Source organism: Eptesicus fuscus, chromosome 6, assembly GCF_027574615.1.
Source record: "Eptesicus fuscus isolate TK198812 chromosome 6, DD_ASM_mEF_20220401, whole genome shotgun sequence".
Lineage (NCBI taxonomy): Eukaryota > Metazoa > Chordata > Mammalia > Chiroptera > Vespertilionidae > Eptesicus > Eptesicus fuscus.
This window is the reverse complement of record NC_072478.1, coordinates 8,253,590-8,281,136: the sequence shown is the minus strand read 5'-3', so window position 1 is coordinate 8,281,136 and position 27,547 is coordinate 8,253,590. Positions and strand designations below refer to the sequence as shown.

The 27,547-nt window shown below is 47.3% G+C and overlaps 1 protein-coding gene across 1 annotated transcript in view; it reads right to left on the bottom strand.

Moving 5' to 3' along the window:
- The window catches only part of ADAMTS2 (ADAM metallopeptidase with thrombospondin type 1 motif 2), a 255,810-nt gene that overhangs the window by 33,536 nt on the left and 194,727 nt on the right, over positions 1-27,547 (bottom strand). Inside the window, exons 7-11 of the mRNA XM_008151418.3 lie at positions 24,095-24,200; positions 23,278-23,421; positions 22,756-22,888; positions 21,445-21,558; positions 2,896-3,041 (exon numbers count right to left, since the gene is read on the bottom strand). Of these exons, the coding sequence (XP_008149640.2) occupies positions 2,896-3,041; positions 21,445-21,558; positions 22,756-22,888; positions 23,278-23,421; positions 24,095-24,200 (643 nt within the window). The remainder of the gene's footprint in view (positions 1-2,895; positions 3,042-21,444; positions 21,559-22,755; positions 22,889-23,277; positions 23,422-24,094; positions 24,201-27,547) is intronic.

Here is a 27,547-nt window from a genome sequence, read left to right as displayed (position 1 = left end):
CTGGCTGCAGGCGTGGGGAGCCAGGGCAGCAGCCGCCGCCGCGGGGGGAAGCAGGAAGGGTCTGCTGTTGCTGGAATCCCTGGCCAGCCCAGGCAGGAGGCATAGTGATTGGAACTGAAATCCATGTTGACTCCCAAACAGAGTGAGCTGGAGAGTTTGGGGAGGGGAAGAGCAAGCGAAATACTAGAGACTGGACTGTTGGCAGTTTTACAATCACTAGGGTCTGGGCAGCGAACACAGTGGGAACTCAGTCCTGCAGGCAGGGTCTAGCTAGAGCTGCATGGGCGTCTTCACACTAGTCCCAGCGTCATAGGAAGAGCTGGGGACTAGCACAGGGAGTGTAACAACTAAAACGGGCAGCATGAAGTCCCGCAGTTATCACCTGGACAACGAATGAAGGGGTGGCCGTCTTACATTTCTGACAAAGAGGCTGTGTGGAGCCCTTGAGCTCAGAAATGCTCTGGGCTGCAGCTGCGCGTGGCTCCCGCAGATGTGAGTGAGGCCGGCGTCAACAAACAGCCGTCAGAGCTGCATGCTGTCTGACGGGGAATGCCGGCATTGGGCAGGGCGTGGCTATTCACTGGGACAGATGGCTTTCGGGACCAGATGGGCTCACCGGTTGGGCTGTACTGACAGCTTTGCTCCCGCCACTTGCCCTTGTCCCCTGCTGCCATCAAGGAGTCTGGGCAAGGCCGAGGGGTAAATCCCTAGAGTGTGCGTGTGTTCGCTGCCCAGACCCTAGTGATTGTAAAATTGCAAACAGTCCAGTCTCTAGTATTTCGCTTGCTCTTCCCCACCCCAAACTCTCCAGCTCAGTTTGTTTGGGAGTCAATATGGATTTCAGTTCCTTCTCCACTGAACCGGGCCAGCGGGTGAGTCTGCTGGAGCCCGAGAACCCAGCATCAGGCAGGAGGAATCAGGGCCTGGATGCCCATGGAGGGCGGGGAAGTCAAGCCGAACCTGCTCTCTCGACTGCACCCTGGGCTCAAGTTACTCCATCAGCATGTGAAGCGGGCAGCTGAGACATTTACTGAGTGCTTGCTCATGCCAGGCTTGCACCACAAGCCGGGAGCCCCACAGTCCTTACCCAGAATCCCATGGCCTCTGCAGTTCTAACTTCCTGTCTGGTCAATCTCTTCCTGAGGCAAGCATGCCCGGGGTGCATGAGGGGAGTCAGGGGCAGGGCACTTTGGGCCCCTTCCTGCCTCTGCTCCTAGTCAGGACGGAAGCTTAGAGCCCCGGGGCAGGAGGTAGTCAGAAATGGGAGGAGAAGGCTCCAGCAGGAGCTGGGGTGGCCAGCCCGAGGCACAAGTGACCTTGAGGGGCAGGCTCTCCCACTGCTGCAGCTCCAGACGCCAGTCCCTTCCTGGACAACATGGACTTGACCCCTCACCCCAGAGCTATGACTGCTGAGCCCCTCTGGCTCCCTGGTGGCCAGTTCAGGGCATGGCCAGAGAAAATGCAGCAGCCTGGCTGAGCAGAGCAGGGAAGCTGCTGCAAAGGCAGAGCCCAGCAGTCTAGATGGGCACCGGAGACCTGGGTGGGCTTAAATTTGGGGGCACATTCCTCTGAGAAGTTGATGTGAAGCTAGAGACCTGCTCCCCCAGAAAAATGTTCATGCACAGAAAGTCATAATACAATTTCGGATGAGGCCACGGCAGGGTCCAAAGAAGGGTGATGAGTCCGGGACTGAGGCTTAGGGTCTTGGGACCCCAACCCAAATATCTAGGGGTTCAGGTGGGCAGAGGAGGTGAGTGAAGATAGCTGGGGTGGGGAGCAGCCTGAGTTGCCCATCAACCTGTATTGCTATGGTGCCCAATCTGGAAGCTAGAAATCTGTTTTCTTTATGTGAAATTCCAGATTTTTAACATTTTCATGTAAATTAAAATCTTTAAAACTCTGGCCAAAGAGAGAAAGACAAAAGCCACCTGTCTCCCGGGAGCCGAGGGCTGTGAATGGGCAGGTGGAAGACCAGTGAGCTGACATCTGTGGGAGTTTTCCTGCACCCAGGTCCTGTACACATTACTGTACGTGCACCCACAATCACCCCATGGGCAGGCTGCCTGAGGCCCGGGGGGAGGGGCCTAAGTGACCCGCCCTGACTTCCATGGGGCTGCAGGGGCCCGGGACCCAGGCATTCTGGCTCCACGTGCCCCTCTCCATGGGCACTGCCCTGGTGGAGGCCCAGGCTAAGGGTTCAGGCAGGAAGAGTGGCCTGGGTGTGTATAAGTAAGTGGCTGTGGGCCAAGGAGGGGGCATGCATCAGAAAGACTTTTATAAGGTGGGGTGTGTGGGAGGATGAGAGGGCCGGGGAGGGGCTAGGGAGGACAGCACAGCAAGCCCCAAACTTGGGAAGCAGGAAGGGGAGCATGGTTGGCAATAGGAGTCCAGTGGGCATGGGGGCAGCCTCTCCAGGTTCTCTCTCCCCTGGGTAGCTGGGTTCAGGCAGCATGTTGCTGGCCCTGTCCCTTGCCTGACTACAAACAGTTGCTCCCCCTGCTCAGGTTCCTGGCATCTGGGGACCAAGAGAGCCCTCCTCCTTCTTATTCTTAATTCCTGTTCTCTGTCCCACCTTATGTCCTTGATACACTTGACCAGGAAGGACAGAGCCAGCCAGTGTCTGGAGGAGGGTGCAGAGCCTGCGGGGGGATGGATAGCAGGCCAGGAGACCAGGTTTTCAGGGCTCCAGGGCCGGCTCTGCTCCCAGCAGGCTGTGCAACCAGGGCCATGAGGCTTCCCTCTCTGAGTCTCACCTTCCTCCCAGCGAACAGGATGCCGGCCCTTGCACCCTCTCCAGAACTGGCATGCAGCAAGAGGGGCCCTGCATGATAGGAAGCGGTCTCAGGAACCACAGCTGCCACCCAGGAGAGCTGGGAAACACCAGGGCCAACTTACTGTGGGTTGTCGCACTGGCGGGTCCTGAACTTAACACCTGTGCCACAGGTGCGCGAGCAGGAGCCGAATGGACTCCAGGAGCCCCAGTTGCCATCGCGTTTGAGGATGTCAGGCGTCAGCCAGATGCAGTGTCCTTTAAAGCAGTGCTGAAAGACAGGTCATCCCCTTGACCCATGGCCTCCTGCCCTCCCTTCAACTTGCTGTGTCCGTGAGGACTGCCTAGTCCTGGAGGCAAATGGGGAGACAGACCTACTCACTCCTGGAAGCTCTAAGCCCCTCAGGAGACCTAGTGAGATGCTGGCCCAACCAGCTTCCCCCACTACTGCCCCGCCCTCCTACCATCCTCAGCGCCTTGTCTAGCCAGAGCCTGCCCCACACCATGTCCCTAGGGTGAAGCCACTGGCATGCCCACACAGGGAACACTAAAAAAATGCAAGCCAGGGATTCCAGAGACATACAAGATCTACTGTTTAAATTTTAAAAAAGCCAATTTCAAGAAAATATGGAAGCAGGTCAGGCAGTATGCTGATGTGATAAAAATTTATGAATATAGTCAGGAAACACTGGCAAGCAGGGAACACAATTCCATAACTTGAATCTGATCACACTGTCCCACCTCCTCCCATGGGAGGAAGCTGACACAATTCAGGGACCCATTTTAAGGAGAAAGTGTCAAAATTAAAGATACTAAATTAGGTATAAAATGAGATATTAAATTAGAATAAGAAAATACATCACAAAAAATTAAAAGTTTAAACACGGACTAATACTACAAAAACCAAAAGTGAGTAGAAAGAAGGAAATAATAAAGATCAGAGTGGAAGTAAATGAGATACAATCTAAGAAAAATGCAAAAGATCAAAGAAACCAAGCACTCTTTGAAAAGACTAACAAGGTTGACAAACTGTTAACCAGATGCATCAAGAAACAAACAGAGAGGACCCAAATAAAGAAAATCAGAAATGAAAGAGGAGAAGTGACAACTGACCATAGAAATACAAAGGATTATAAGAAAATATATAAACAATTATATTCCAGCAAATTGGACAATCTGGAAGAAATGGATAAATTCCTAGAAACAATCTTTTAAGACCAAATTAAGAAGAAACAGAAAATTGGTTCAGACCAATTACTGCCAATGAAATCAAATCAGTAAGTGTCCTGGACCGGATAGCTTCACAGGTAAATTTAACTAAGTATTATAAGAAGAAATAATACCTCTCCTTCTCAAATTATTCCAAAAAATTCAAGAGGAGGGAAGGCTCCCAAGCTCATTTTTACGAGACCAGCATAATGCTGATTCCAAAACCAGACAAATATATTACGAAAAAGAAAATATTACAGGCAAATATCCATGATTAACATAGATGCAACTATCCTCAACAAAATATTAGCAAACCAAATTCAGCCATACATGAAAAAGATCATACACCATGATCAAGTGGGATTTATTCCTAGGATGCAAGGTTACTTCAATATCTGCAAATCAATTAACATGTTACACCACATAAACAAAAACGAAGGATAAAACACATGGGGTAATATTAATAGATACAGAAGAAGCATGTGACAAAATTCAGCATAATGATAAAAACTCTCAACAAAGTGAGAATAGAGGGTATATACCTCAACATAATAAAAAGACAAATATATATGACAAACCCATAGCAACTGTCATAATCAATGGAAAACAGCTAAAAGCATTTTCTTAAAATCAGGAATAAGACAAGGTTGTTTACTTTCACCGAAGTCCTAGTCACAACAATCAGACAGGAAAAGGAAATTAAAGTCATCCAGATTAGAAAGGAAGAAGTAAAATTGTCATTACTTGCAGATGACATAATTTTATATAGAGAGAACCCTAAAGAATTCACCAAACAACTATTAGAAATGATAAATGAGCTCAGTAAAATAGCAGAATACAAAATTAATATTCAGAAATCGATTGCAGCCCTGGCCGGTGTGGCTCAGTTGGTTGGATGTTGACCCATGCACCAAAAGATTGCCAGTTCGATTCCAGGTCAGAGCACATGCCCAGGTTGTGGGCTCGATCCCTGGTAGGGGGCTTGCGGGAGGAAGCCGGTTGATGTTTGGCTCTTACATCCATGTTTTTCTTTTCTTTTCTTTTTTTTTGGAACTACTGTGCTCTTTTATTCCAACTTCCTTTCCCAATCATATGCATTAATACTATATTTCTTAAGAGTATCTGAGAATAGTGGCGATCCAGAAAGAAACTTTTCATAAATAATTCTTGGTGTATTTAAATACAAAACAGGAAGCTCATGTAAATTTTCTAAGTAGCTTCCTTTCTCCTTTTTCATAACCTCATAGTAATTTCTGGCCTCTTTTTGAAATTTAGACAAGCCCCTATAATATATATAGAGAATCAGTAGGTCATTGCTATCTTATTGCCATTGAATTATTATTATTATTATTATTACTATTATTATTATTATTATTATTTTGGCTGGCTGTGTCACAGGTTGCATAATGTAATTTCTAAATAATCTATTATTTCTCTGGATAAATAAGGGTCTCTATAGTGCTGGTATCTGTGGATGGGTGGTAAGGCTTTTTACACAACTTCTCAAGCCAAACAACTGGAAATCTTAGTTCCTTCCTTGTATTTTTTTCTCTCAAGAAAAACGATTTTAAATATGATAATGTTACATGCAATAAACAGCAATTATTCAAGAAAAATGATCTTACATATAATAATATTACATGTAATAAACATTAATATTTCAAGAATAAAAGGATTTTAAGTATAATAATATTACCAAAACTGTACCAACATAGTATATCACAAAACTTGTAGGAAATATTAAAAATCTGCAAATAACAAGATTACTTCTATTATATTCTAGAATATTTTTTCCCCTCTGGCTCTATTTTTGTTCATCAGTTTATGTTGTTCATTATATTCCACAAATGAGTGAGATCATATGATATTTACCTTCCTCCGACTTGCTTATTTCGCTTAGCATGATACTTTTAAAGTCTATTTTGTCGAATATGAGTATTGCTACTCCAGCTTTTTTTTCTTTTCCATTTGCATGGAAAATTTTTTTCCATCCCTTCACTTTCATCCTGTGTGTGTCTTTTGTTTTGAGGTGGGTCTCTTGTAGACAGCATATAGTTGGGTCATGTTTTTGTATCCATTCAGCTACCCTACACTTTTTGATTGGAGCATTTAATCTGTTTACATTTAGGGTTATTATTGAGAGGTACTTATTTATAGCCATTTTAATTCTGTATGGCTACATTTCTCTGTTTCTTCTTCTCAGCAATCCCTTACAGCAATCCCTTTAGCATTTCTTGTAATGCTGGCTTGGTGGTGATAAACTCCTTTAGCTTTTTTTTTTTTGTCTGGGAAGCTCTTTATTTGACCATCTATTTTGAATGATAGCCTTGTTGGATATAGTAATCTTGGTCTCAGATCCTTGCTTTCCATTACCTTGAGTACTTCATGCCATTCCCTTCTGGCCTGTAGAGTTTCTGATGAGAAATCAGGTGTCAACCTTATGGGAACTCCTTTGTAGGTAACAGTTTTCTCTTGCTGCCTTTAAGATTCTCTCTTTGTCTTCAGTTTTTGGCATTTTAATTATGATGTATCTGAGCTAGGATCTGTTTGGATTCTTTTTGTTTGGGGCTCTCTGTGCCCCCTGAACTTGTGTGACTTTTTCCTTTACCAGGTTAGGGAAGTTTTCTACCATTATTTCTTCAAACACGTTCTCTATTCCTTTCTCCCTCTTCTGGCACACCTACTATTCTAATACTAGAGGCCTGGCGCATGAAATTCGTGCACTGGTATGGTCCCTAGGCATGGCCTGTGATCAGGACCATCTTCCATGGCTGCCTGCAGCTGGCTCCGTACCTCACCGCCACCCACCCCCGGTTCCTCGTTTACCATCTGTGGGTGCCTGGCCAGCTCTTTCACACCTCTGCTCCTCCTACCAGTCTCTATGTGGTCTCCACCTTCGGTCCTTCTTGGGTATCAGGGTTCTCTCCTGTGCATTTTGCATTGATTATTCAGAAAGCCTTTCCATATTTCAGTTGTAATTCCAGTTTGTTCCTGGGACTATGTCCAAGCAGCATCCTTCTACTCTCACATCGATGTTTCCCTTTCTCTCTCTCCCTCTCCCTCTCCCTCTCTCCCTCTCCCTTCTTCTCCTTTCCTCTCTCTCTAAATAAAATCAATAAAAAATTTTAAAAAGAAATCAATTGCATTTTTATACACCAATAGGAAACTATCAGAAATAAAAACTAAAAAAAATCCCAATTACAATTGCATAAAGAGTATCTAGGAATAAATTTAACAAAGGAGGTGGGAGACCCATATTAGAAAAATTATGACACTGAAGAAAGAAATTGAAGATACAAAAAATGGGAGCACATACCATGCTTGTGTATAGGAAGAATTAACATGATTAAAATGTCTATATTACCCAAAGCAATCTATAGATTCAATGCAATCCCTCTCAAAATTGGAGTGACAAAAATGTTCTAAAAGTTGATGGTTGTGATGGTAATAAAATTCTGTGAATATACTGAAAATAACTGAATTTAAACTTTAAATGAGTGAATTTAAATGTGAATCACATCTTAATAAGCTATTAGGGAGGGGAAAAAAGCAGGAGGTGGTGGGATTGGTCTGTGTGCTATAGCTTACCAGTCCTTGCTCTAGCTTGTGGAGGGAATTTGTAAATTATTATTGATAATTTAGAGACATTATTGGCAATGTCATGTGAACATTTAGGAATGGTCAAATTTGGAGAAATTACTATCCATTTTGCTTACTGATGTGGATTTTAGGGCATTTCACATTTTCTTAGTGAGAGCCTGATTTTAAATGCTCTTTGAATCTGCAATACTCAGTAATTGTTGCTTTTGACATTTTTATTGTAAGGCAATATTCTGAGCTTTATATTGTCTTTGATTTTGTCAACATTTAAAAAAAATATTATTTTTGTTGCTGATAGTATTACAGATCTCTCCCATTTCCCCTTTTTCTCCCAGGCCCTCCCCTCCCCTCCAGGTCTTCTCTAACCTATTGCCCATGTCCATGGGCTATGCATATAAGTATATCAGTTATTTGGTTTATTTCTTCTCATCCCCGTAACCCCATATTGAGGTATGTCAGTCTGTTCCATGCCTCCCTGCTACAGGACTTATTTTGTTGGGTAGTTCATTGTGTTCATTAGATTCCACAAATAAGTGAGATCTTGTGATATTTGTCTTTCTCAGTTTGGCTTATTTCACTTAGCATAATATTTTCCATGTCCATCTATGCTGTCCCAAAGGGTAAGAGATCCCTCTTTTTTACAGCTGCATAGTATTCCATAGTGTAAATGTATCACAGCTTTTTTATCCATTCATCTATTGATGGGCACTTGGGCTGCTTCCAAATCTTAGCTATTGTAAATAATACTGCTATGAACAGAGGGGTACATATATTCTTTCTGATTGATGTTTGGTTTTTTTTTTTTTTTTAATATATTTTATTGATTTTTTACAGAGAGGAAGAGAGAGGGATAGAGAGTTAGAAACATCGATGAGAGAGAAACATCGATCAGCTGCCTCTTGCACACCCCCTACTGGGGATGTGCCCGCAACCAAGGTACATGCCCTTGACCGGAATCGAACCTGGGACCCTTGAGTCCGCAGGCTGACGCTCTATCCACTGAGCCAAACCGGTTTCGGCTGATGTTTGGGTTTTTTAAGGATAGATTCACAGAAGTGGGATCGCTGGATCAAATGGGAGTTCCATTTTTAATTTTTTGAGGAAACTCCATACTGTTTTCTATAGTGGCTGCACCAGTCTGCATTCCCACCAGCAGTGAACTAGTGCTCTCTTTTCTCCACACCCTCACCAGCACTTGCTTATTAATTTTTTGATGACAGTCATTCTGACAGGTGTGAGGTGATAGCTCATTGTGGTTTTAATTTGCATTTCTCTGATGATTACTGACTTTGAGCATTTATTCATGTGTCTCTTGGCCATTTGTATGTCCTCTTTGGAGAAATGTCTATTCAGGTCTTCTGTCCATTTTTAATTGGATTGTTTGTCTTTCTTTGTTGAGTTGTATGAATACTTTATATATTTTGGATATTAATCTCTTATCAGATGTATCATTAACTAATATGTTCTCCCATACAGTGGGTTTTCTTTTCATTATGATGGTGGTTTCTTTTGCTGGGCAGAAGCTTTTTATTTTTGATGTAGTTTATGTGTTTATTTTGATGTAGTTTATGTTTATTTTCTCCTTAGCTTCCTTTGTCTTAGGAGATGTATCCATAAACATTGCTACATGAGATGCCTGAGATTTTACTACCTATGTTTTCCTCTAAGATTTTTATAGTTTTATGACTTACATTTAAGTCTTTTATCCACCTTGAGTTTATTCTTGTGTATGGTGTAAGTTGGTAGTCTAGTTTCATCTTTTTGCATGTGTCTGTCCAGTTTCCCCAGCACCATTTATTGAAGAGATTGTCTTTATTCCATTGTATGTTCTTGCCTCCTTTGTCAGATATTAATTGACTATAATGATGTGGTTCAATTTCTGGGATCTCTGTTCTGATCCTGTTTTTGTGCCAGTACCAGGCTGTTTTGGTTATAATGGGTTTGTAGTATAGTTTGATATCTAGTATTGTGATCCCTCCTACTTTGTTCTCTCTCAAGATTGCTGCAGTTATTCAGGGTCTTTTATGGTTCCATATATATTTTTGGAGTATTTGTTCTAGCTCTGTGAAGTATGCCATTGCTATTTTAATAGGGATTGCCTTGAATCTGTAGATTGCTTTGGGTAGTATAGACATTTTAATGATGTTCCTTCTTCCAATCCATGTTCATGATATACACTTCCAATTTGTTTGTATCTTCCTCTATTTCTTTTTTCAATGTCCTATAGTTTTCCAAGTATAGGTCTTTTACCTCCTTGGTTAAGTTTATTCCTAGTTATCCTATTTTTGTTGTTGTTGCAATGGTAAATGGGATTGTTTTTTTAGTTTCTGTTTCTGAGAGTTCATTATTGATGTATAAAAATGCCATCAATTTGTGGATGTTGATTTTGTATACTGCTACCTTGCCGAATTCACTTAAGTCTAGTAGTTTCCTGGTGGTTTTCTATGTACAAAATCATGTCATCTGTGATTGACAGTTTTACTTCCTCCTTTCCAATTTAGATGCCTTTTATCTCTTCTTCTTGTCTGACTGCTGTGCCCATTGCTTTTGCCCATTGAGTATTATGTTGGCTGTAGGTTTGTCATATATGGCCTTTATTATGTTGAGGTATGATACCTCTATTCTGCTTTACTGAGAGGTTTTATCAAAAAAGAGTTTTGGATTTTATCAAATGCTTTTTCTGCATCAGTTGATATGATCATGTGGTTTTTATCTTTCAATTTGTTTATGTGATGCATCACATTTATTGACTTGCAAATATTGTACCAGCCTTGCATCCCTGGTTTTTAAAGCCCATAGTTATGGGGTTTTCTCTTCCCAGCTCTGGGACTCTGGGCTGGGTGTCTGGTGGGGCTGGGACCCCTTTTTTCCAAATGGGCAGCCTCTGCAGGGACGATTTCCCTCCTGATTAAAAAAGCGGTATATGTGGGTGCTACCTCAGCCCATTCTGCACCTCTGCCCCTTCTACCAGTCTCAATGTGCTTTCTTCTTTACTTCTATAGTTTCTGACTTCCATTCAGCCAGCTTTTAGGCAGGTCTGAATGATGGTTTTTCTGTATTTTAGCTGTAATTTTGATGTGGTTATGGGAGGCGGCGAGTACTGGTGTTTACCTACACCACCATCTTGGTTCCTCCTCTCCTTTTCTTCTTCGTAAAGCAGTTCCTTTAACATTTCTTGCATTGCTGGTTTGGTGGTAATGAACTCCTTTAACTTTTTTTTTTTTTTGGTCTTTAAAGCTTTTCATTTCACCTTCAATTTTAAAGATAGCTTTGCTGGATACAGTAGTCTTGGATTTAGGCCCTTGCTTTAAATTACTTCGAGTACTTCATGCCACTCCCTTCTGGCCTGAAGTATTTTTATTGAGAAGTCAGCTGACATTATAATGGGAACTCCTTTGTAGGTAATTTTCTATTTCTCTCCTGCTGCCTTTAAGATTCTCTTGTTGTCTTTAGCATTTGCCATTTTAATTATTATGTATCTAGGTGTGGGTCTCTTTGTGTTCCTCTTGATTGAGACCTTCTGTGCTTCCTGCACTTGTGTGACATTTTCCTTAACCAGGATGGGGAAGTTTTCTGTCACTATTTCTTTAAACAGTTTCTCTGTTCCTTGCTCACCTTCTTCCCCTTCTGGTATTCCTGTAATGCAGATGTTGTTATGTTTCATGTTGTCCCAGAGTTCCCTTAAGCTATCTTTCTGATTAAAAAAAAATATTTTATTGATTTTTTTACAGAGAGAAAGGGAGAGGGATAGAGAGTTAGAAACATCAATCAGCTGCCTCCTGCACACCCCCTACTGGGGATGTGCTTGCAACCAAGGTACATGCCCTTGACCAGAATTGAACCTGGGACTCTTCAGTCCACAGGCCGATGCTCTATCCACTGAGCCAAACCAGTTAGGGCCTGATTTTTAATTCTTTTTTCTATTTGCTGCTTTAATTGGTTACTTATTTTTACCTTGTCTTCCAAATCACTGATTCGATCCTCTGTTGCATTCAATTTATTTTTAATATCTTCCAATGTGTTCTTGATGTCAGATATATCATTCTTCATTTCTGTCTGGTTCTTGCTCATGGCCTCTATTTCCCTTTTCATGCTGTTGTAATTTTCATAAAGTTCCTTAAACATCCTTATAACCATTACTTTGAACTCTATGTCTGATTGGTTGCTTGCCTCCATCTCATTTAGTTCTTTTTCTGGAGATTCCTTCTTTTCTCTCTTTTGGGGGTTGTTTCTTTGTCTCCCCATTTTAGCTGTCTCTTTGTATTTACTTCTATGTATTATATAGAAATGCTATGTCTCTTAGTCTTTGTGGGATGGCCTTTTGTAGAAAGTGTCTTGAGGGGTCCAGTGGTGTAGCCTCTTTGTTCACCTGAGCTGGATGATCTAGAAATGCCCCTTGTGTGCATTGTTTGGGCTCTCCTGTTGTAATTGGAACTTGCTTGTTGACGTCCTGTTTGTGGAAGGGATTTCCCCTCCAACTTGCTGCCAGTGAGGTTTAACTCCAATGATGTCATGCCAGCTGTTATACAGGTGCTTTGGGTCTGCTATTAGTGGGGCTCACTGGATTTTGCTCTGATGTTGTAGAATCTTGTCCCTTGGTGTGTCTATCCTGGGCCTCCTGGGAACTTCTCTAGTGCAGGTCACTGTCCTTTTCTGGCCCTGAGAAACCTGATTAAGGTACAATACATTGAATCCCCTAGTAGTCCAGGGGTCAGGAACTCCTTAGCCCAGAGGCTGGGTCTACTTTGAGTCTCATACCTTGATTGTCCCTGTTCTGAGCTGTACTCCTTCCCATACAAAGATAGTCCTGCAGATGTCAGCTGTAGGCACTTGGGGTCCTGCTGGCTTTTCCTTGCTGAGCAGTCCAGGATGGTATCTGTGATGGAGACCCAAACTGCTGTTTCTGACTAATTAAATCAGGCAAAGACTCAAAGCCTCCAGAGACCCACTTCTGCCTGCAGACTGATTGGATTCAGTCTGGAATAGTCTCAAGCAATCATCCAGAGGTGGGGTGAGAGGTTTTCTAACAGGGTGGGGCAATTGCTTCTGCCTGGAGGCTGCTATTCTAATCTCTTAATGGGCCTTAGAAACTCCACAGGGTGGGTTAAGGGCTTTTCCAATAGGGTGGGTCAACTATCTTCCCTCCAGGCAAAAACTGCCTGGATAGCAAAGATTTGCCTAAGAAAGATGACCTCCGCAATGTGAGGGAATGACTCAGCACAGATCTCAGATCCCCCCAACCCTGGCTTATGCTTACACAGCTCCAGTCCACTCTGCCCTCCCTTTGCCAGAGCCCAAGGTGAATGGCCACACTTGAAATTTTGTGCATAGGCCCTTGAAGAGGGTGCCTGCATTTCCAGCCATCTCTCCTTGGCAGACAGCAACCATGCTGCTTTTCACAGCCAGATGTTATGTGGGTACCTTTCTCAGTTCTGGTGCTCTCTGCTGGGGCCCAGCTTGGGGACTAGACTCCAGAGTTCTCAATGGGAAACCCCCTCACCCCCCAGAGCTGAGATATCCCTCTAGAACTTCAGCTGCTATCTGTGGGAGCCTGGCCAGCCCTTTTGTGCCTCCGCCCTTCCTACCAGTCTCTATGCAGTCTCCACTTTCTGTCCTTGGTTATCAGGGTTCTCTCTAGCTAGTCTTCAGTTGATTATTTAGGGTGGTTGTTTTGTATTTTAGTTGTAATTGCAGTTTGGTCCTGGGAGCATATCTGTGAGTTTCCACTTACTCTGCTGCTATTTTTAATCTTCCAATGTCAACATTTCAGTTAAGACGTTTAAATGCTTTTCCAATATGATCATCAGATTCACTCCTCTTCAATAACTGGATTGTCAAATGTTTTAAGAGCCTGTTACTTCCCTCCCATATTTACCTCATCTTTCTCCTAATGAATGACTGCTTTTGATTTGAAACCTTTTTCTTTTATAATTAAATTTGTTAAGTCAGATATTTCTATTGACTTCTTTACCCACTTTTTACCTTTTAAAATTTTCCCTTAAATTTTATCTGAAATTTTTAAATACATAAATTAAAAAATGTTAAAAGAGGGTGTATATATATATATATATATATATATAATCTAATAAACATGATAAAAGAGGATATATATATATATATGTATATATATATATATATATATATATATTAGAAGTCTGTAGTTTCTTCTTTACTTTATTATAGCATTCCAAAACAACTTTCAAAATGGTAGTTAAACTAGTGTGTTAAAGCTTTATTAAAATTTTGAATAAACTTTTTATATTTTACATGCATTCAGGTTTCCCTTATTTTCTATTTTTATTTTTTGTAACAGGTATGAAGGTTTGACAGCTTTGAGACAGGCGCAGCATCTTGTTACACAACCTTTCTAAAGAAATATCCAAGTTGGGTCTGTGTTTAAAATGTCCCATCTACAAGACAAACTCCCAAAGTAAACATAAACTGTTGCAAATATAGAAGCAATCACAACCTCAGGTACAGTTGAGGCAGCTTTTCTCCATTGATTTCAGGAGAATGGGCTGCACACGGCACGTATCCTGCAATAGCCATGGGTGAGTTGGCACAGTGGCCATAGTTTTTCTGGAAGTTACTCTTACATCTGGACAAATACAGTAATTTAATGACACTTGAGAGATACTGAGAACCATGTAAATAAGCCAATAAATACATCCCAATCCAATTTTTCCTTAGCCAAAGCCACAGGGCACCCATAGCTACTCTCATGCTAGCCCACATAGAAGTGTGTCAGAGGGGAAGGTAGAGTGAAAATAGAAGTGATCTTAATTGATTATGTTTAAAATATCTTACCTTCATAAAATTTATGAAAACATACAACCATGTGAACATACTGTGAAGCCCCTTCCAGGACCTTGAAAGGGGCCCAGGCAAGTGAGGGGCCCCAAAGCTTGGTAAATCCAACTCTGTTCCCCTCAACCCTTTTGGGGGCTCCCCTGCTGCAGAATGAAGATTAAACCCTGGGCCACAGGTAAAGGCTCTGCACGACTTGCTCCACCTCCCACCACCATGCCACGCACTGACAGACTGCCATTTCTTTTCTCCCTCCCTCTTGAGTGCCTTTCCTCAGGAGACATCCTGAGCTCCACTTCCTTCCCCCACCCTTGCTGAAGTGGATGCTGTGATGAGACCCTTGCACAGATCAAGGCTCTTTCTCCCCCAGCGGCCAAGTGTGTTGGTCGCTGGTGGATGGAGGTTGAATCATCACTCTTCTGGACATGCCCTCATCAGAGGGCTGCCTAGCCCAGGGTCATGTCCCTTTCCTGGGGACAGTCATAGCCAATGACTCATCAAGTTTGGGAACAACTCTGAAAGGCCAGCCCAGCCCAGCCCAGGGCTCCTGGTGTCGGCTAAGCCCCATGTTATAACCACATGGCTGCTTGATGTCTCACTCTCCTGCAGGTATTGATCCACATTCTCCCCAGGAAAGTCCCTGCCTGTGGATATCTTTCTCAGAGTCGATTTCCAGGAGAGCTGTGCTGCCTTCTCCATGCCCAAGTCATCCCCAGGCATCCCTCCTGGTTCTCATCTCTCAGGCAGGTCCTTCCTTGACTCCCTACTTTTGAGCACATGTCTGCATGGAGGCCATCTCTCCTCTTCCTTCCTGACACAGTAGCACTGCCAGGCCTGCCTTACAGGCTGAGCCCATGGAAGGCCCTGCAGAAGCTGCCACTCTCTGGGTTCTCCTCCCCAGGCCCCAGATAAGTGCTCAAGGGCTCCATCTGGGCACATGGCCAGCAAGCATTGTCACAAACGATCTGGGATCAGGCAGACTTGACAGCAGGCCACCAGTGATGCGGGACATGTTCTTCCTGTGCCATGGGGACCTCATCTCTCACTCCAAAGTACCCCTTACTCAACCATAGAAGGGAAGGGAAGACCCCACAGAAATGCTGGCTGGTGTCCTCCTCAGCTGAGGGAGCAGGGTGAAGCTGGCAGGCAAGAAAGAGAGCCCAGGTAAGGGAAGGCTGTGAACTGAATATTTATATCATCCCATATGCATATGTTGAAGACTGATTCCCATGGGGATGATATTAGAATGTGGGCCTTTGGAAGGTGATTAATGCATGAGGGTGAAGCCCTCAGGAATGGCATTAATGCCTCTTTAATAAGACATGAGAAAGATGACTTTTCTTTCCAAAATGTGAGGAGACAGAGAGACAATGGCAGCCTGCAACCCTCACCAGAACCTGACTATGTGGGCACCCTGATGTCAGGCTTCAAGCCTCCAGAACTGTGAGGAGATATGTGTTGTTTCAAACCCCAGCATTTTTGTTAGAATAGCCCAAGCCAACGCAGACGAAGTGAGGGAGTACTCCTGGTACCTCTGAAGGCTGTGACTGTGGTTGGGCTTCTAAGTTACCGGTGGCCATGGGAACCAAGGGCCAAGACAGTGGAAGAGGCCACACAGCCGTCCCCTTGTTCCCACTGGACAAATTGGTGCCAGTATGTAAATGGGGAGCTGGGCCCCTCACAACTCAGGATACCACCCAGGCCCATAGTTCAATGGACCAGCTCCCTGTAAACCTGGGTCCAAATGCCCAGAGGCAATGCAGGTGCATCAAGCAGAAAATGACAACTCAGCAAAACAGAAAGAAAGGAAAGCACCATGACCCCACCACACAGAACCTGCTCCTCTACACTTTTGGTTTATTTCCTCCTGGATGACTATGAGTACTGAGCAGAGGGAAATTACCCTGAATGAACACGTTTCTACTTTGCTACCTCAGTGCTATTATGGGAGAAACAGTTTAATGCTATTAAAAGGCTATATAACATGTTTAAATGCTCACAAATATTTCATCCAGTAGAGGTAGTTAAATATTTAAAAGCACATTTTCACGTGTCCTGAGTGAATCTGGAGCCTATCACAGAACCCCGGGACAACCTGACCGGGCTGTGTCATGGGCTAGGTACTCCGGACATCACTGACATACCTAGTAGGCCAGGAACACTGCCTGGTGGCTCTGGAAGCCTCAATGTCAGGCTCTCTGTTTCAGGAAGGGAGCATTTAGCATTTCTGAACTGCTGAGGCCCTGGGTCTCCATTCTCCATCCATCAGCATGTCCCCAGTGGATACCATGTGCCAGGAGCTTGGGATGTGAGGATAAGCAAGTTGGGCACGTAGCTGACTTGCCCCAGGAAAGAATGGCCCCAGGTCACACGGTGAGGAAGGAGGGACCCAGGGCTTGAACTCTGGGTATCCCTGTCACTATGCCTGTCTGCCAATTCTCAGCTATACAGGAAACATGAGCACAACACAGGAGCATCATGAGGCCTTTGCATCAGGCATGTATCTCTGAAACAGTCCTCAGAAGTTTGTGAAAACTAGGGTGGCTGATGCTTCCCCAGGGTGCTTCATGTGGACACAAGAGCACACAGAGGGAGGACCCTTTCCTGCTGAGACACACCGAGGCAGAAGCACCAGGCTGGGTCTGCCTTCCTCCTGCTGCCTTGACCCTGGCTCCGGCAGGGAGGGCAAGGTGAGCCCACCAGCCTGGCCTGCGGGGCATATCCACCTGGGAGGACCCTTTGTACTTGGCCTGGCCCTGCCTCCACAGTACATGCATATAGGCTTCGTGGCTGAAGGGCAAGCCCATCAGAGAGCAGATCTGAGCCAGGTCTCCAGCACGCTGGACAGGGCAGGACACCAAGCAGGCACAGGGAACACTTAGGTCAGTTAGTCCTTCCCTCTCTCCCACCATCGCCCAACCTTCCTGGGAGCCACGTGTGTTAACCATGCCCTTTATTTTCTGGACTCTGATACTGTGACATCTGGGGCCTTGCTGACTCTGGAGGGGCTGCCCTTCCCGGGGTTGGCTAGTTCCTGGAGATAGTGAACTACTAACCTGAGAACATGCCTTCATATGCAAACCACCTAATCCAGAGCCCCCACCCCAACCACCTCCTCTGCAGGCTCTCACACTCTGGAACACTTGCCCTGAGACCCAGAGACAAGTGCCAGAGGACTATGGGCAGCTCCGATGCCCCAGCGCCCACTGAAATGTTCACACTAGCCAATCCTAAGCCTGCTTACCCAGCCTCAGTGTCCACTGTTTCTTCCTGTGGAAACCACAGTTCCCACGTCCCTCTGCCTCCTGACCCACCCTGCTGCTTTCTGGTGTCTTCCCCCTCTCCCCTGTGGCATGCTAGGGGGTGGGGGTGGGACCCTCCTTTTGAGATCTCTGAGGAACAAACTCCCTTTTCAATAACAATTATGTCCTGTTGGCTTTACTCTACCTGAACTTTTCTATTAATACACTAACTTTCAAATACCATGCTCCTCTCATCTGCCATGCTCCCCTCAGCATGGTCCACCCAACACACGCTCTCTGCCTGGAGTGCTGCTCCCACTTCTCTCCACCCTTGAGCTTCAGCGGGGGTCACTGACTGGGAGCCTCCCTGAGCTCCCTGACAGGCCACTCCCCATCCCCACCCTCACTATCATGTCACCACTGCCTCTTCACATTCATGGCCGATGCCCACAGACAACAGGTCCCACGGAGGTGGAGCAGGCCTGTTACATGGAATGAATGAGCGAATGAATGAATGAATAGATGGGTGTATATGGAGCTGAGAGATGTCCAGCTTCTTCAGCCTAATCCTCAGGTGCATTTTCCACTTCCTTGTCCAAGGGCAACATGTTCATATCTCCCTTCTCATCTACACCTGCCCACCCATGAGAAAGCTGCACACCCACTGGCCCTGGTTCCTAAGCACCTGACCCTTCCAGCCTCACCCTGCCTAAGCACATGGTTCTGAACCACCACAGTGTGCAACTCGGGGCAAACAATGAGTGGACCATGAAACTAAAGGCTTATCTGCTGCTTCTCTATGTAGAGAACAGAGAGTGTTCTGTTTCTTAGAAATGGTGAACATCCAGAACTGTGTGAGCCGGGGCATAATGTGACAGTGAAAGCTGAGAGGGGAGAATGTGCTTGGGATGGCCCACTGGGGAGTGTGGACAATGAGGATCCCATCCCAGGCTGTGACCAGAGCCTGAGTGCTGGGTGACCCTTGCTGAGGAGCTCGAGGGAAGGGTGGAACAAAGAGGGACAGGAGGGACAGCTGAGCTTAGCACAGCCTAAGATGATCTGCTATTTCTCCATCCTGGCCAGACTTCACCCCTGCTTCCTCCCCACTCCCTCTCTTCTTGCCCTGGTAGCTGTTCTTGAAGGAAAGAGGCAGGTAAGAAATGACTAACTTCCAAATATAAAATTACGTTGCAATAATAAGTAAAGTATTAAATTTATAAATGCACACAGGTGGAGGATTCTGATAGGCCCCTAGAGGTGCCCACCCTCCTCCTCTCTCCCTTTGCCCCTCCAGCCTCACCCCATACAACAAGAATCCCTGGTTTAGGTCAGATTTCAAACTGTGCTCTTGTGAACCATGCAGGCTGAGTTGAGCCCCTACTGTGGCCCCTCAATCAGCATAGCTCTATTTTTTTTTTTTAATAATACAAAAATGGCAATTTTATTTACTGGGCTAAATTAACAAAGGGTCCTACCACCAAATTGAGTGAAGGGCCTTGGCTGGGTCAGTTGTTTCTGTGAGGATGGGGCTTTTTGGCCACATCTGCCCATCTTCCTCGCCAGACCCCACCATCCCACAGGAGGAGGGAGCCAATCAGTTGGGGGTATAAGCATCCTTTGACCCACATTCTCCCAGGGGCCAGGTGACTGTGGGTGAAGACCAGCCACACACTTCATGTGAGCACATCTGTGCAGGGCCTGCCTCCTGCTCTGTCCACCTTCTCTCTGCCCAGTGTGGATTGGGAAGGGTGGCCTGGGGGAGGAAGCCATGCTGAGGTAGTCTCATCTTCCAGCTCAGAGTGTACTGAGGCCCCCACTGGAGTTATGGCAAAAGCTTCGGGGCCCTGTTCCCTTCGTCAAGCTCCTGTGGGGTTAGAGGGCTACGTGGTTAGTACTGATATTATTAGGTTCCTGGCATTTATTACCAACTAGAGGCCCGGTGCACGAATTCGTGCAGCAGTGGGGTCCCTCAGCCTGGCCTGCGGGATCGGGTTGAAACCAGCTCTCCGGCATCCCCTGAGGGGTCCCAGACTTCAAGAGGGTGCAGGCCAGGCTGAGGGCTCCACTGGTGCACGATCAGGGCTGGGGTGGGACGCGGGAGGTTGGCCAGCTGAGGAGGGACAGCGGGAGGGCTCCAGGGCATGTTCAGCCTGTATCACTCAGTTTCAATTGGCTGGACCCCAGCAGCAAGGTAACCTACCGGTCAGAGTGTCTGTCCCCTGGAGGTCAGTGAATGTCATAGCGACTGGTCAACTGGTCGCCTATCTGGCCTCTGGTGATCAGTGCACGTCATAGCGAGCAGTTGAGTGGCCTTAGCATATCATTAGCATACTATGCTTTGATTGGTTGAACGGCCAACTGGCTGACTGGACACTTAGCATATTAGGCTTTTATTATATAGGATATTCCACCTCCAACTTCTAAGAGTTCATTAAGTCTGGGGGCACAACCAAATCACCTGGGCACCTCTTAAAAATACCAAGTCCTAGGTCTTCAAACAAAATATGCTTGTTGAATGTTCACAGCAGCTCATTCACAAATGCCACAAGGTGGAGTCAACTCAAATGCCCACTGATGGACAAACAGATCCACAGAATGTGGTTTATCCAGAGAGTGGGATATTACTCAGCCACAAAAAAAGTATGAAGCACTGACACAGACCACAATATGGAACCTTGGAGACGTTATGCTGAGTGAAAGATGACAGATATAAAAGGCCACATAATATACGATTCTTGTTATAAGAAATTCCAGAATAGGCAAATACACAGAGACTGAGAGTATATCGGTGGTTGCCAGGGCCTGGAGAGAGGAAGGGAATGGAGACTCAATACATAATGGGGTCTTCTTTTGGGGTGGTGAAAAAGTTCTGGAACTATACAGTAGTGATGTAACTAAACACCTCTGAATTGTATACTTTAAAGTGGTTAAAATAGCATGTTTTATGTTACTTAGATTTCACCATAACTTAAAAAATAGCAAAAACAATTCCCGATCCTTATTGCAACCCAAAATCTTCAGGGGTGGGCCTGGGAATCTGTAGATTTAAGAAGCTCCACCACAAACAAAATAAAATTAAGCAGAATTTAAGACCCACCTGGAAGAACCTCAGGCCCAGCCTCTCTGGGGACTTTTCAGGCCTGGGCTGGGGGACCTGCACTGGAGTCCACGCCCCTCCCCCACAGAGTAGGTTTACACAGCTTCAGTGGGTTGAGCCCTTGGGGGCTGCGACCCAGGCTTAGGCTCATCTGCAAAAGCCCGCCCCGTTGCAAGTGACTGGCTGAGAAGTAGGTATGAGGCTTCATCGGAGACAATGAGAACCAGGCTGGGAGTTAGGAGACAAAGTCCTGGGAGAGAAAAGCCTGTTTTTTTCTGGCAATTTGCTGGAGGTGAGAAGTGGGCATGGGAGGATGGCAGGTGATGGTGGGTGACTACTGAGCAACATCGAGGGACAAGTTGGCCCTCTAAGCTAGGCCTGGGGACCCAGCAGCCACCTGACTCCAATGCTGGCCTCAAGGTGAAGTGACCCAGTCACACACAGTGTGCAGGGGGGACTGAGGCTGCTGGAATCCCCAAACTGCTCCTCAGAGGAGGGAGCTCTCTAGGCAGAGGGCTGAAGCACAGACAGGTGCTCTGAGACATGAGGTTTGCTCTGAGAAGAACAGTGTGTGGGAAGCACAAGGGCTGGAGAGTGAGTCATGTGGGGATCATTAGAAAGGAGGCAGGAAAAGCCCCCAGCCCCACCCCAAGGGCGCTGAAGGGACTGTCCCTGGAGATCTGAGCGTGTCATGAGGCCTGCCGTCTGCCCTGACTCACCTTGCCAGGTGCACACATGGTCCCATCCAGTGGGGGGCCCTTCTTGGTCTTGCAAAAGTAGGGGTTGTCCGGGTGGCTGCACCACAGCTGCTTGCAGGGATCGAAGGTCCGGAACTGGAAGAGAACACCAGGCACTGGTCAGGGTGCTTCCCACTGTGGGGACCCTACTCCCCAGAGGCCTCTTGGACAGCTGTGCAACTGGCACAGCTTGACTGCCTGTGATAGGCCCGTGTGGCCAGCGGGTGCCCTGAATTCCATGTGATTCTGAGGCCATGAGAATCTCGAGTGTGCAGCCGCTAATTCAAGTCCCTGTGGGGTACTGGCCTCCCCGGCCTTCAACCCTTGATGGCTGTAGCCCCCATGGAGCCTGGACAGACTGGGGAGCCAGTGAGCCTGGCGTGAGGGCTGGGTGGGCATCTCTCTGGCCCAGGAGCTGTCACTACAGGGCCCTAAAGTCCCCCTGCCCTCTTGCTATGAACACTCCACCTCTTGAGTTTCTCCTGAAGCCCTCTCCTCTGTTCCTGTCTTTGCTCCAGCCTTGTCCTCTGGATCTCACAGTTACTTCTTTCCTGACCTTTCTGCTTCCTATCCTGATAGCCCTTCCTCCAGGACATCCCTGAGGGATACAGCTGAAACTCAAAACCTAGCCATGCCACTCCCCTCTTCAAACTTTCACAGAGCCTCCCATTGCCCACCACCTTCCTTAGGCCAACATGCAAGAGGTTAGACAGCCTCCTCAGTACCCAGATCCACCACCTGCTCACTGTGTGGCCTTAGGCAGTTTACCTAACCTCTCCGGGCCTCAATTTCCTCATCTGTAAAGTGGAATACTTTGCTTACTTCCTACGTGGAGGTGGGATGAGCATTGAGTCAGACACTGATACACTGCTCTTGCCATACTGTCTCACACCTGGCGGGCCTCGATCAGCAGATACACTCAATTTTGATGACCTGTGTTGACGCTAATGGCTTTGCCTTGGCACTCAACCCTGGGGAACAACTGGTTGCTCCTCAGCATGCTATGTTCCTGCACCTCTAAGCCTTTGCGCATGTGCTTTCTGCCTTCTGGAATGCCCCGTCCTCCCATTCAACCTTTACACCTTGCTTCTTCCTAGGGAAGCCCTCTTGAATTCTGCAGACCACGCAGGGGCCACACCAGGCCCCCACCATCCCTTGGTGCTCCCCAGGTCACAGCCCTTGTCAGCTGTGAGCTCCCTGCCCAGGACCAAGTCTAGATGGGCAGCGTGGGCACTGAGTGTGACTGGGTGCAGAGGGAGATGTTGCCCCCAGGGTGCCGGCTCCGACACTCACCGCGGTGCACATCATGTAGCCCAGGCCGAAGTCGAAGCGGCACTGCTCGTTCATGGAGTAGTGCAGCCCAGGAAGCTGGGGCAGCGCCGGCCAGTCGTGGGCGAAGGGGTCATCCCGCAGGCAGTCATAGGAGCTGTGAGGGGACACGTGGGCACTGCAAGCTGCCTTCAGCCGGACTGGCCATCCAGTCTGTGGGGGCTGCTGAGGCCCCTTCTGGAGCTGTGATGATGGGCCTGTCTGCACACCCCAGCTCTCGGCTGAGCTGCCTCAGTTTCCCTGCTGCATCTCTGCTTCTTGGTGTGAACTACCCAGGACCTGGTTTGCCCAGATCCCAAGTGTCCTTTGAAGGTGCTCCCCAACAGTGGGATCCCCCACACTGACCTGCACTGCTCTTTCCCTCTCACCTCCCCTGTACCTCAAATTGGAGGACCCAAGGTCTGGGAGTTTGCATTGGGCCCGGGAACACGGGGACACGCACCCCAGGGTTTCAGGTCGTCCTTGGGGGCCACGGGTGGTACTCACTGCAGGTAGCGGCTCAGCTCCTGCTGGCTGCAGCGGGACCAGTGGAAGCGGTGGAAGGCTGCCTGCACCAGGGGTGCCATGATGCTGCCCAGCCGTACCTCGTCGCCGCAGCGGTTGCCCTGCCCATCGTGTTCCATGCCTAGCCTGTTCAGGGAGCCAAGGGAGCCTCACTGGACCCTCACCTGGCTGCACTGACCTGTCAGCTCTCCCCCATCCAAACGCTGGGAGGGCCCCCCAACCTCCCTCCACTGTGCCCTCCTGGACCTTTGCTGTTTTGGTCTGCCCTCAGCCAGGTGATACCGAGTTTCCATAGGTAGAATCTGAAAGCCAGGGGCACACTGGGGAGACGGCATCCAGCAGCATGTCCCTCAGTGTCCTGTCCCCAAAGCAGGGGACTGTGACATGAGATCGCAGTGGAGCCAGCTCTCCGGGCACCTTCTCGGCACACTCCCCACACAGGCCCGGCGGCCCTGTGGCGCTTCCCATCAGTATCTGTCCAGCCCGGAGATTTAGGTGGTGCCGGGGGCATGCACACCCCACCTCTGGCTCTCTGTTCCAGGGCCCGCCTCCCTCAAAGCCTCAGTTATTCATCTGTAAAGTGGGGTAATCCAGGGAAGATCCCCAGCACCCACTCGGCCCTTTCTTTGATGTTTCCTCAACAGAAAGGGAACCTTGGGTCTGCCCTGTGCAGTGCTGGGAGGACAGGCCATCATATCCTAGTGCTTTTCATAGGGCTCTGTGCCTCTCAGGGCTCAGAGAAGTGGGGCCCCTCAAGCCCCAACCTTCCCCAGACAACCAGGACCGTGAGGCCACTTACACGTGGCCGGTCTCGTGGGCCACCACAAACGCCGAGGAGAAGCCGTCCTCATGGTTCAGGGTGCAACTGCGAACGGGGTGGCACATCCCGGTGACAGGAGCATAGCCTGGGAGGAGACAAAGGGTGGCTCCAGCTCCCAGTGACCTCACCATCCCCAGATGAGCAGAGGTGACTGCGCCAGGCTGGCACAGCTCAGAAGACTCGCACCCCGGGCAGCAGGCCTCAGTTCTGCCCCTCAGATTCCCAAGCCCAGATGTCACCTGGGAGAACTTTCTGCCACCTGGGCACCCTCCCACTTGCCATTCTCTTGCACACAACCTCCCTCCCACCTTCCAACTTTGCTGGGGGACCTGGAAGACCCCAGCTAGACCCACTTCCATAAGACACAGAGGGCTGCAGCGAGGTGGTCCTCAAAGCTGCTCAGAGGCAGAGCCAGGCAATGCATGCTAATGTGCCGCCCTGCCCTGCTGGCCACAGAGGGGATGAGCCAAGTAGACTGAGGGCACGCAGCTATAACTCAGCTAGCTCTGAGCTTTGGCTGAGAAGATTCTGAGCCACATTCCTACCAAAGGGCCCCCTCCATCAGGAGTCTAAGGGAAAGGCGCGCCCAGAGATGGAGGGCAGAGTGGGAGGGGTGGTGGTAGCAGGGCACATCTGCCCTGACATCGATGCACAGTGACCCTCCAGCCACCCCACCCAGTCAAGCGGCTTTGAAAGACACAGAACTCACAGGTAACAGGGAGGAGATGCAGTGCATTTTGCCAGTCCATTGACACTGTGTGGCCCTGTGGAGCCCCACAGGAAGCAAGGCAGGGCTGAGGGACCCGGAGGGTGGGAAAGCCTGCGGAGGAGGACTGCGCCCTGCTGGGTTGAGCCTAGTCACTGGGTTTCTTCAGAATTCCCAGGGAAGCCTCCAGAACCAAATGCACAACCACTGACAGGGAGGGGTGGCTGGGACGCCCTACCCCATCTAAAACAGCAAAGCCAGAAAATGGGGCCTGCCATTTGGCCCTGGGCAAGATAAAGAAGTGCATACAGAGCTGCGTGTGCCAAATGGGGCCTCTGCTATGACACCTGGGGGGGAGGGGAGGGTTGGAGAGGCCCACAGAGCCAGGAGCCCCAGCTCTAGGAGCCCTGATCTAGTCTCACTCCTCTCAACCCCCACAGGGAGATCCCAGGACAGTTTGTCCAAAGAGAAAAGTTGAGAAGAAGGGAGGAAAGTGTGATTTTAAACGTGTCTGTACAAGTACAGAAATCTTTTCCCCTGGAATAAACAAGAAAGTCTGTATCTTCCAGTATTTTTTGCTCTGTGGATGTTGAGATGATTGTTCTTGAATCAGAGTGCCAGAGCGAAACTTGGGACATCTCCCCTCTATCCTTGGTATACAAACCTTGCCTTTGAATGTGCCTGAGCAAGTATTTCTCATTCTCCCTGCTTAGCATTATGTGAGCCTGTATGATCTGAAGATTTGAAAAAGTGTCTTTATCTTTATATTCTTCCCTCTTATTTTATTTAGCTTCTGTTCTCTCTGGAAATCTTAGATACATATTGTACCTCCCGAATTGTCTATATCTCCTAACTTTTCTCTCATATTTTAATATTTTTGGATGCCCTTGACTTTTTACTTCAGCTTTTGAATTTTCTATTTTACCCATCACATCTTTAATTTCATAAAAACTCTTCTTCATTTTCTTTAAAAAAAATATATATTTTATTAATTTTTACAGAGAGGAAGGGAGAAGGATAGAGAGTTAGAAACATCGATGAGAGAGAAACATCGATCAGCTGCCTCCTGTACATCCCCTACTGGGGATGTGCCCACAACCAAGGTACATGCCCTTGACGGGAATCGAATCTGGGACCCTTGAGTCCGCAGGCCGACGCTCTATCCACTGAGCCAAACCGGTTAGGGGTCTTCTTCATTTTCTAATTCTTCTTAGCAACCTGTTCTGGGTTTATGGGCATATTTTTTCAAACATTCTTGGAATATTACTTTTTAAAAAGTTCTTTTTCATTTTCTAAATTATCTGTTTCCTCTGAAGTCAGTTTTCTGATTTTGTTTTTCAATGTGGTCCCATTTTTTTTTTTTAATGTCTAGTAATCCTTGGCTGTCCTTTCACATTTTTATTTATTATTACCTATTTATTATTTATTTTTTGGGGGACTAATTTTGTTGTATGATAATTTTTAAAACAAATGAAAACAAAAACACACATACAGAATCTCTTCTGGGGGGTGGGTGGGGAGCTGGCTACCAATGTTTATGGCTTCCCGTGGAGGGTGAAGAGAAGAGAAGGAAAAGGTTTGCTTTGTAAAGACCAGCCTGCTTGTAAGTCCTTGATGTGCTTCTCAGATGTCATTCAGACAAACTGACCCTCCACTTCCTTTAGTCACTCCAATCTGTTGATCCTTTCACAATTTTTATTTTTAAAATATATTTTTATTGATTTCAGAGAGAAAGGGAGAGGGAGATCAAGCCCACAACACGGCATGTGCCCTGACCAGGATTCTAACTGTGACCTTCTTTATAGGTTGACTAGAGGCCCGGTGCACGAAATTTGTGCACGTGTGTGTGTGTGTGTGTGTGTGTGTGTGTGTGTGTCTCAGCCCAACCTGCACCCTCTCCAATCTGGGACCCCTTGGGGATGTCCGACTGCCTGTTTAGGCCCAATCCATAGGATCAGGCCTAAATAGGCAGTCAGACATCCCTTTCACAATCTAGGACTGCTGGCTCCCAACTACTCGCCTGTCTGCCTTCCTGATTGCCCCTAACCGCTCTGCCTACCAGCCTGATCACCTCCTAACCACTTCCCTGCCAGCCCCTGATACCCTGGTCACCCCCAAATGCCCTCCCTTGCATATTCCCTCTTTATTAGATAGGGTTTTTTCTTTAGCATATTGGACAGTCCTAACTGTTTTGGCTCAGTGGATGGATGGAGCATTGGCCTGCAGAATCAAGGATCCCAGGTTCGATTCTGGTCAAGGGCATGTACCTTGGTTGGGGGCACATACCCAGTGGGGAATGTGCAGGAGGCAGCTGATCGATGTTTCTCTCTCATAGATGTTTCTAGCTCTCTATCCCTTTCCCTGCCTCTCTGTAAAAAATAAATAAAATATATATTATAAAAAAAGAAACATTTAAGATTACTCCATATCTGCCTGGCTGGTACGACTCAATGGTTGAGACCCCAGGCTGCCATCGCTGGCAGGGGATGGGGCCCTGGCCAGGCTGAGACCCCTGCCCAGGCTGCCATCTCAGCCTAGCTATGGATAGCCCGGTGAGGGTGCACGGCTCCAGCCCAGGCTGCCTTCACTGGCCTGAAGATAGCTTGGTGGGGGTGCACTGCCCTGCCGCTTCAGGCTGCTGCCACTGGCTGGGTGATCATGCAGTGGGGGTGCCCGGCCCTGCAGGCATGAGACCCCAGCCCAGGCAGCCGCCTCGGCCAGGGGAT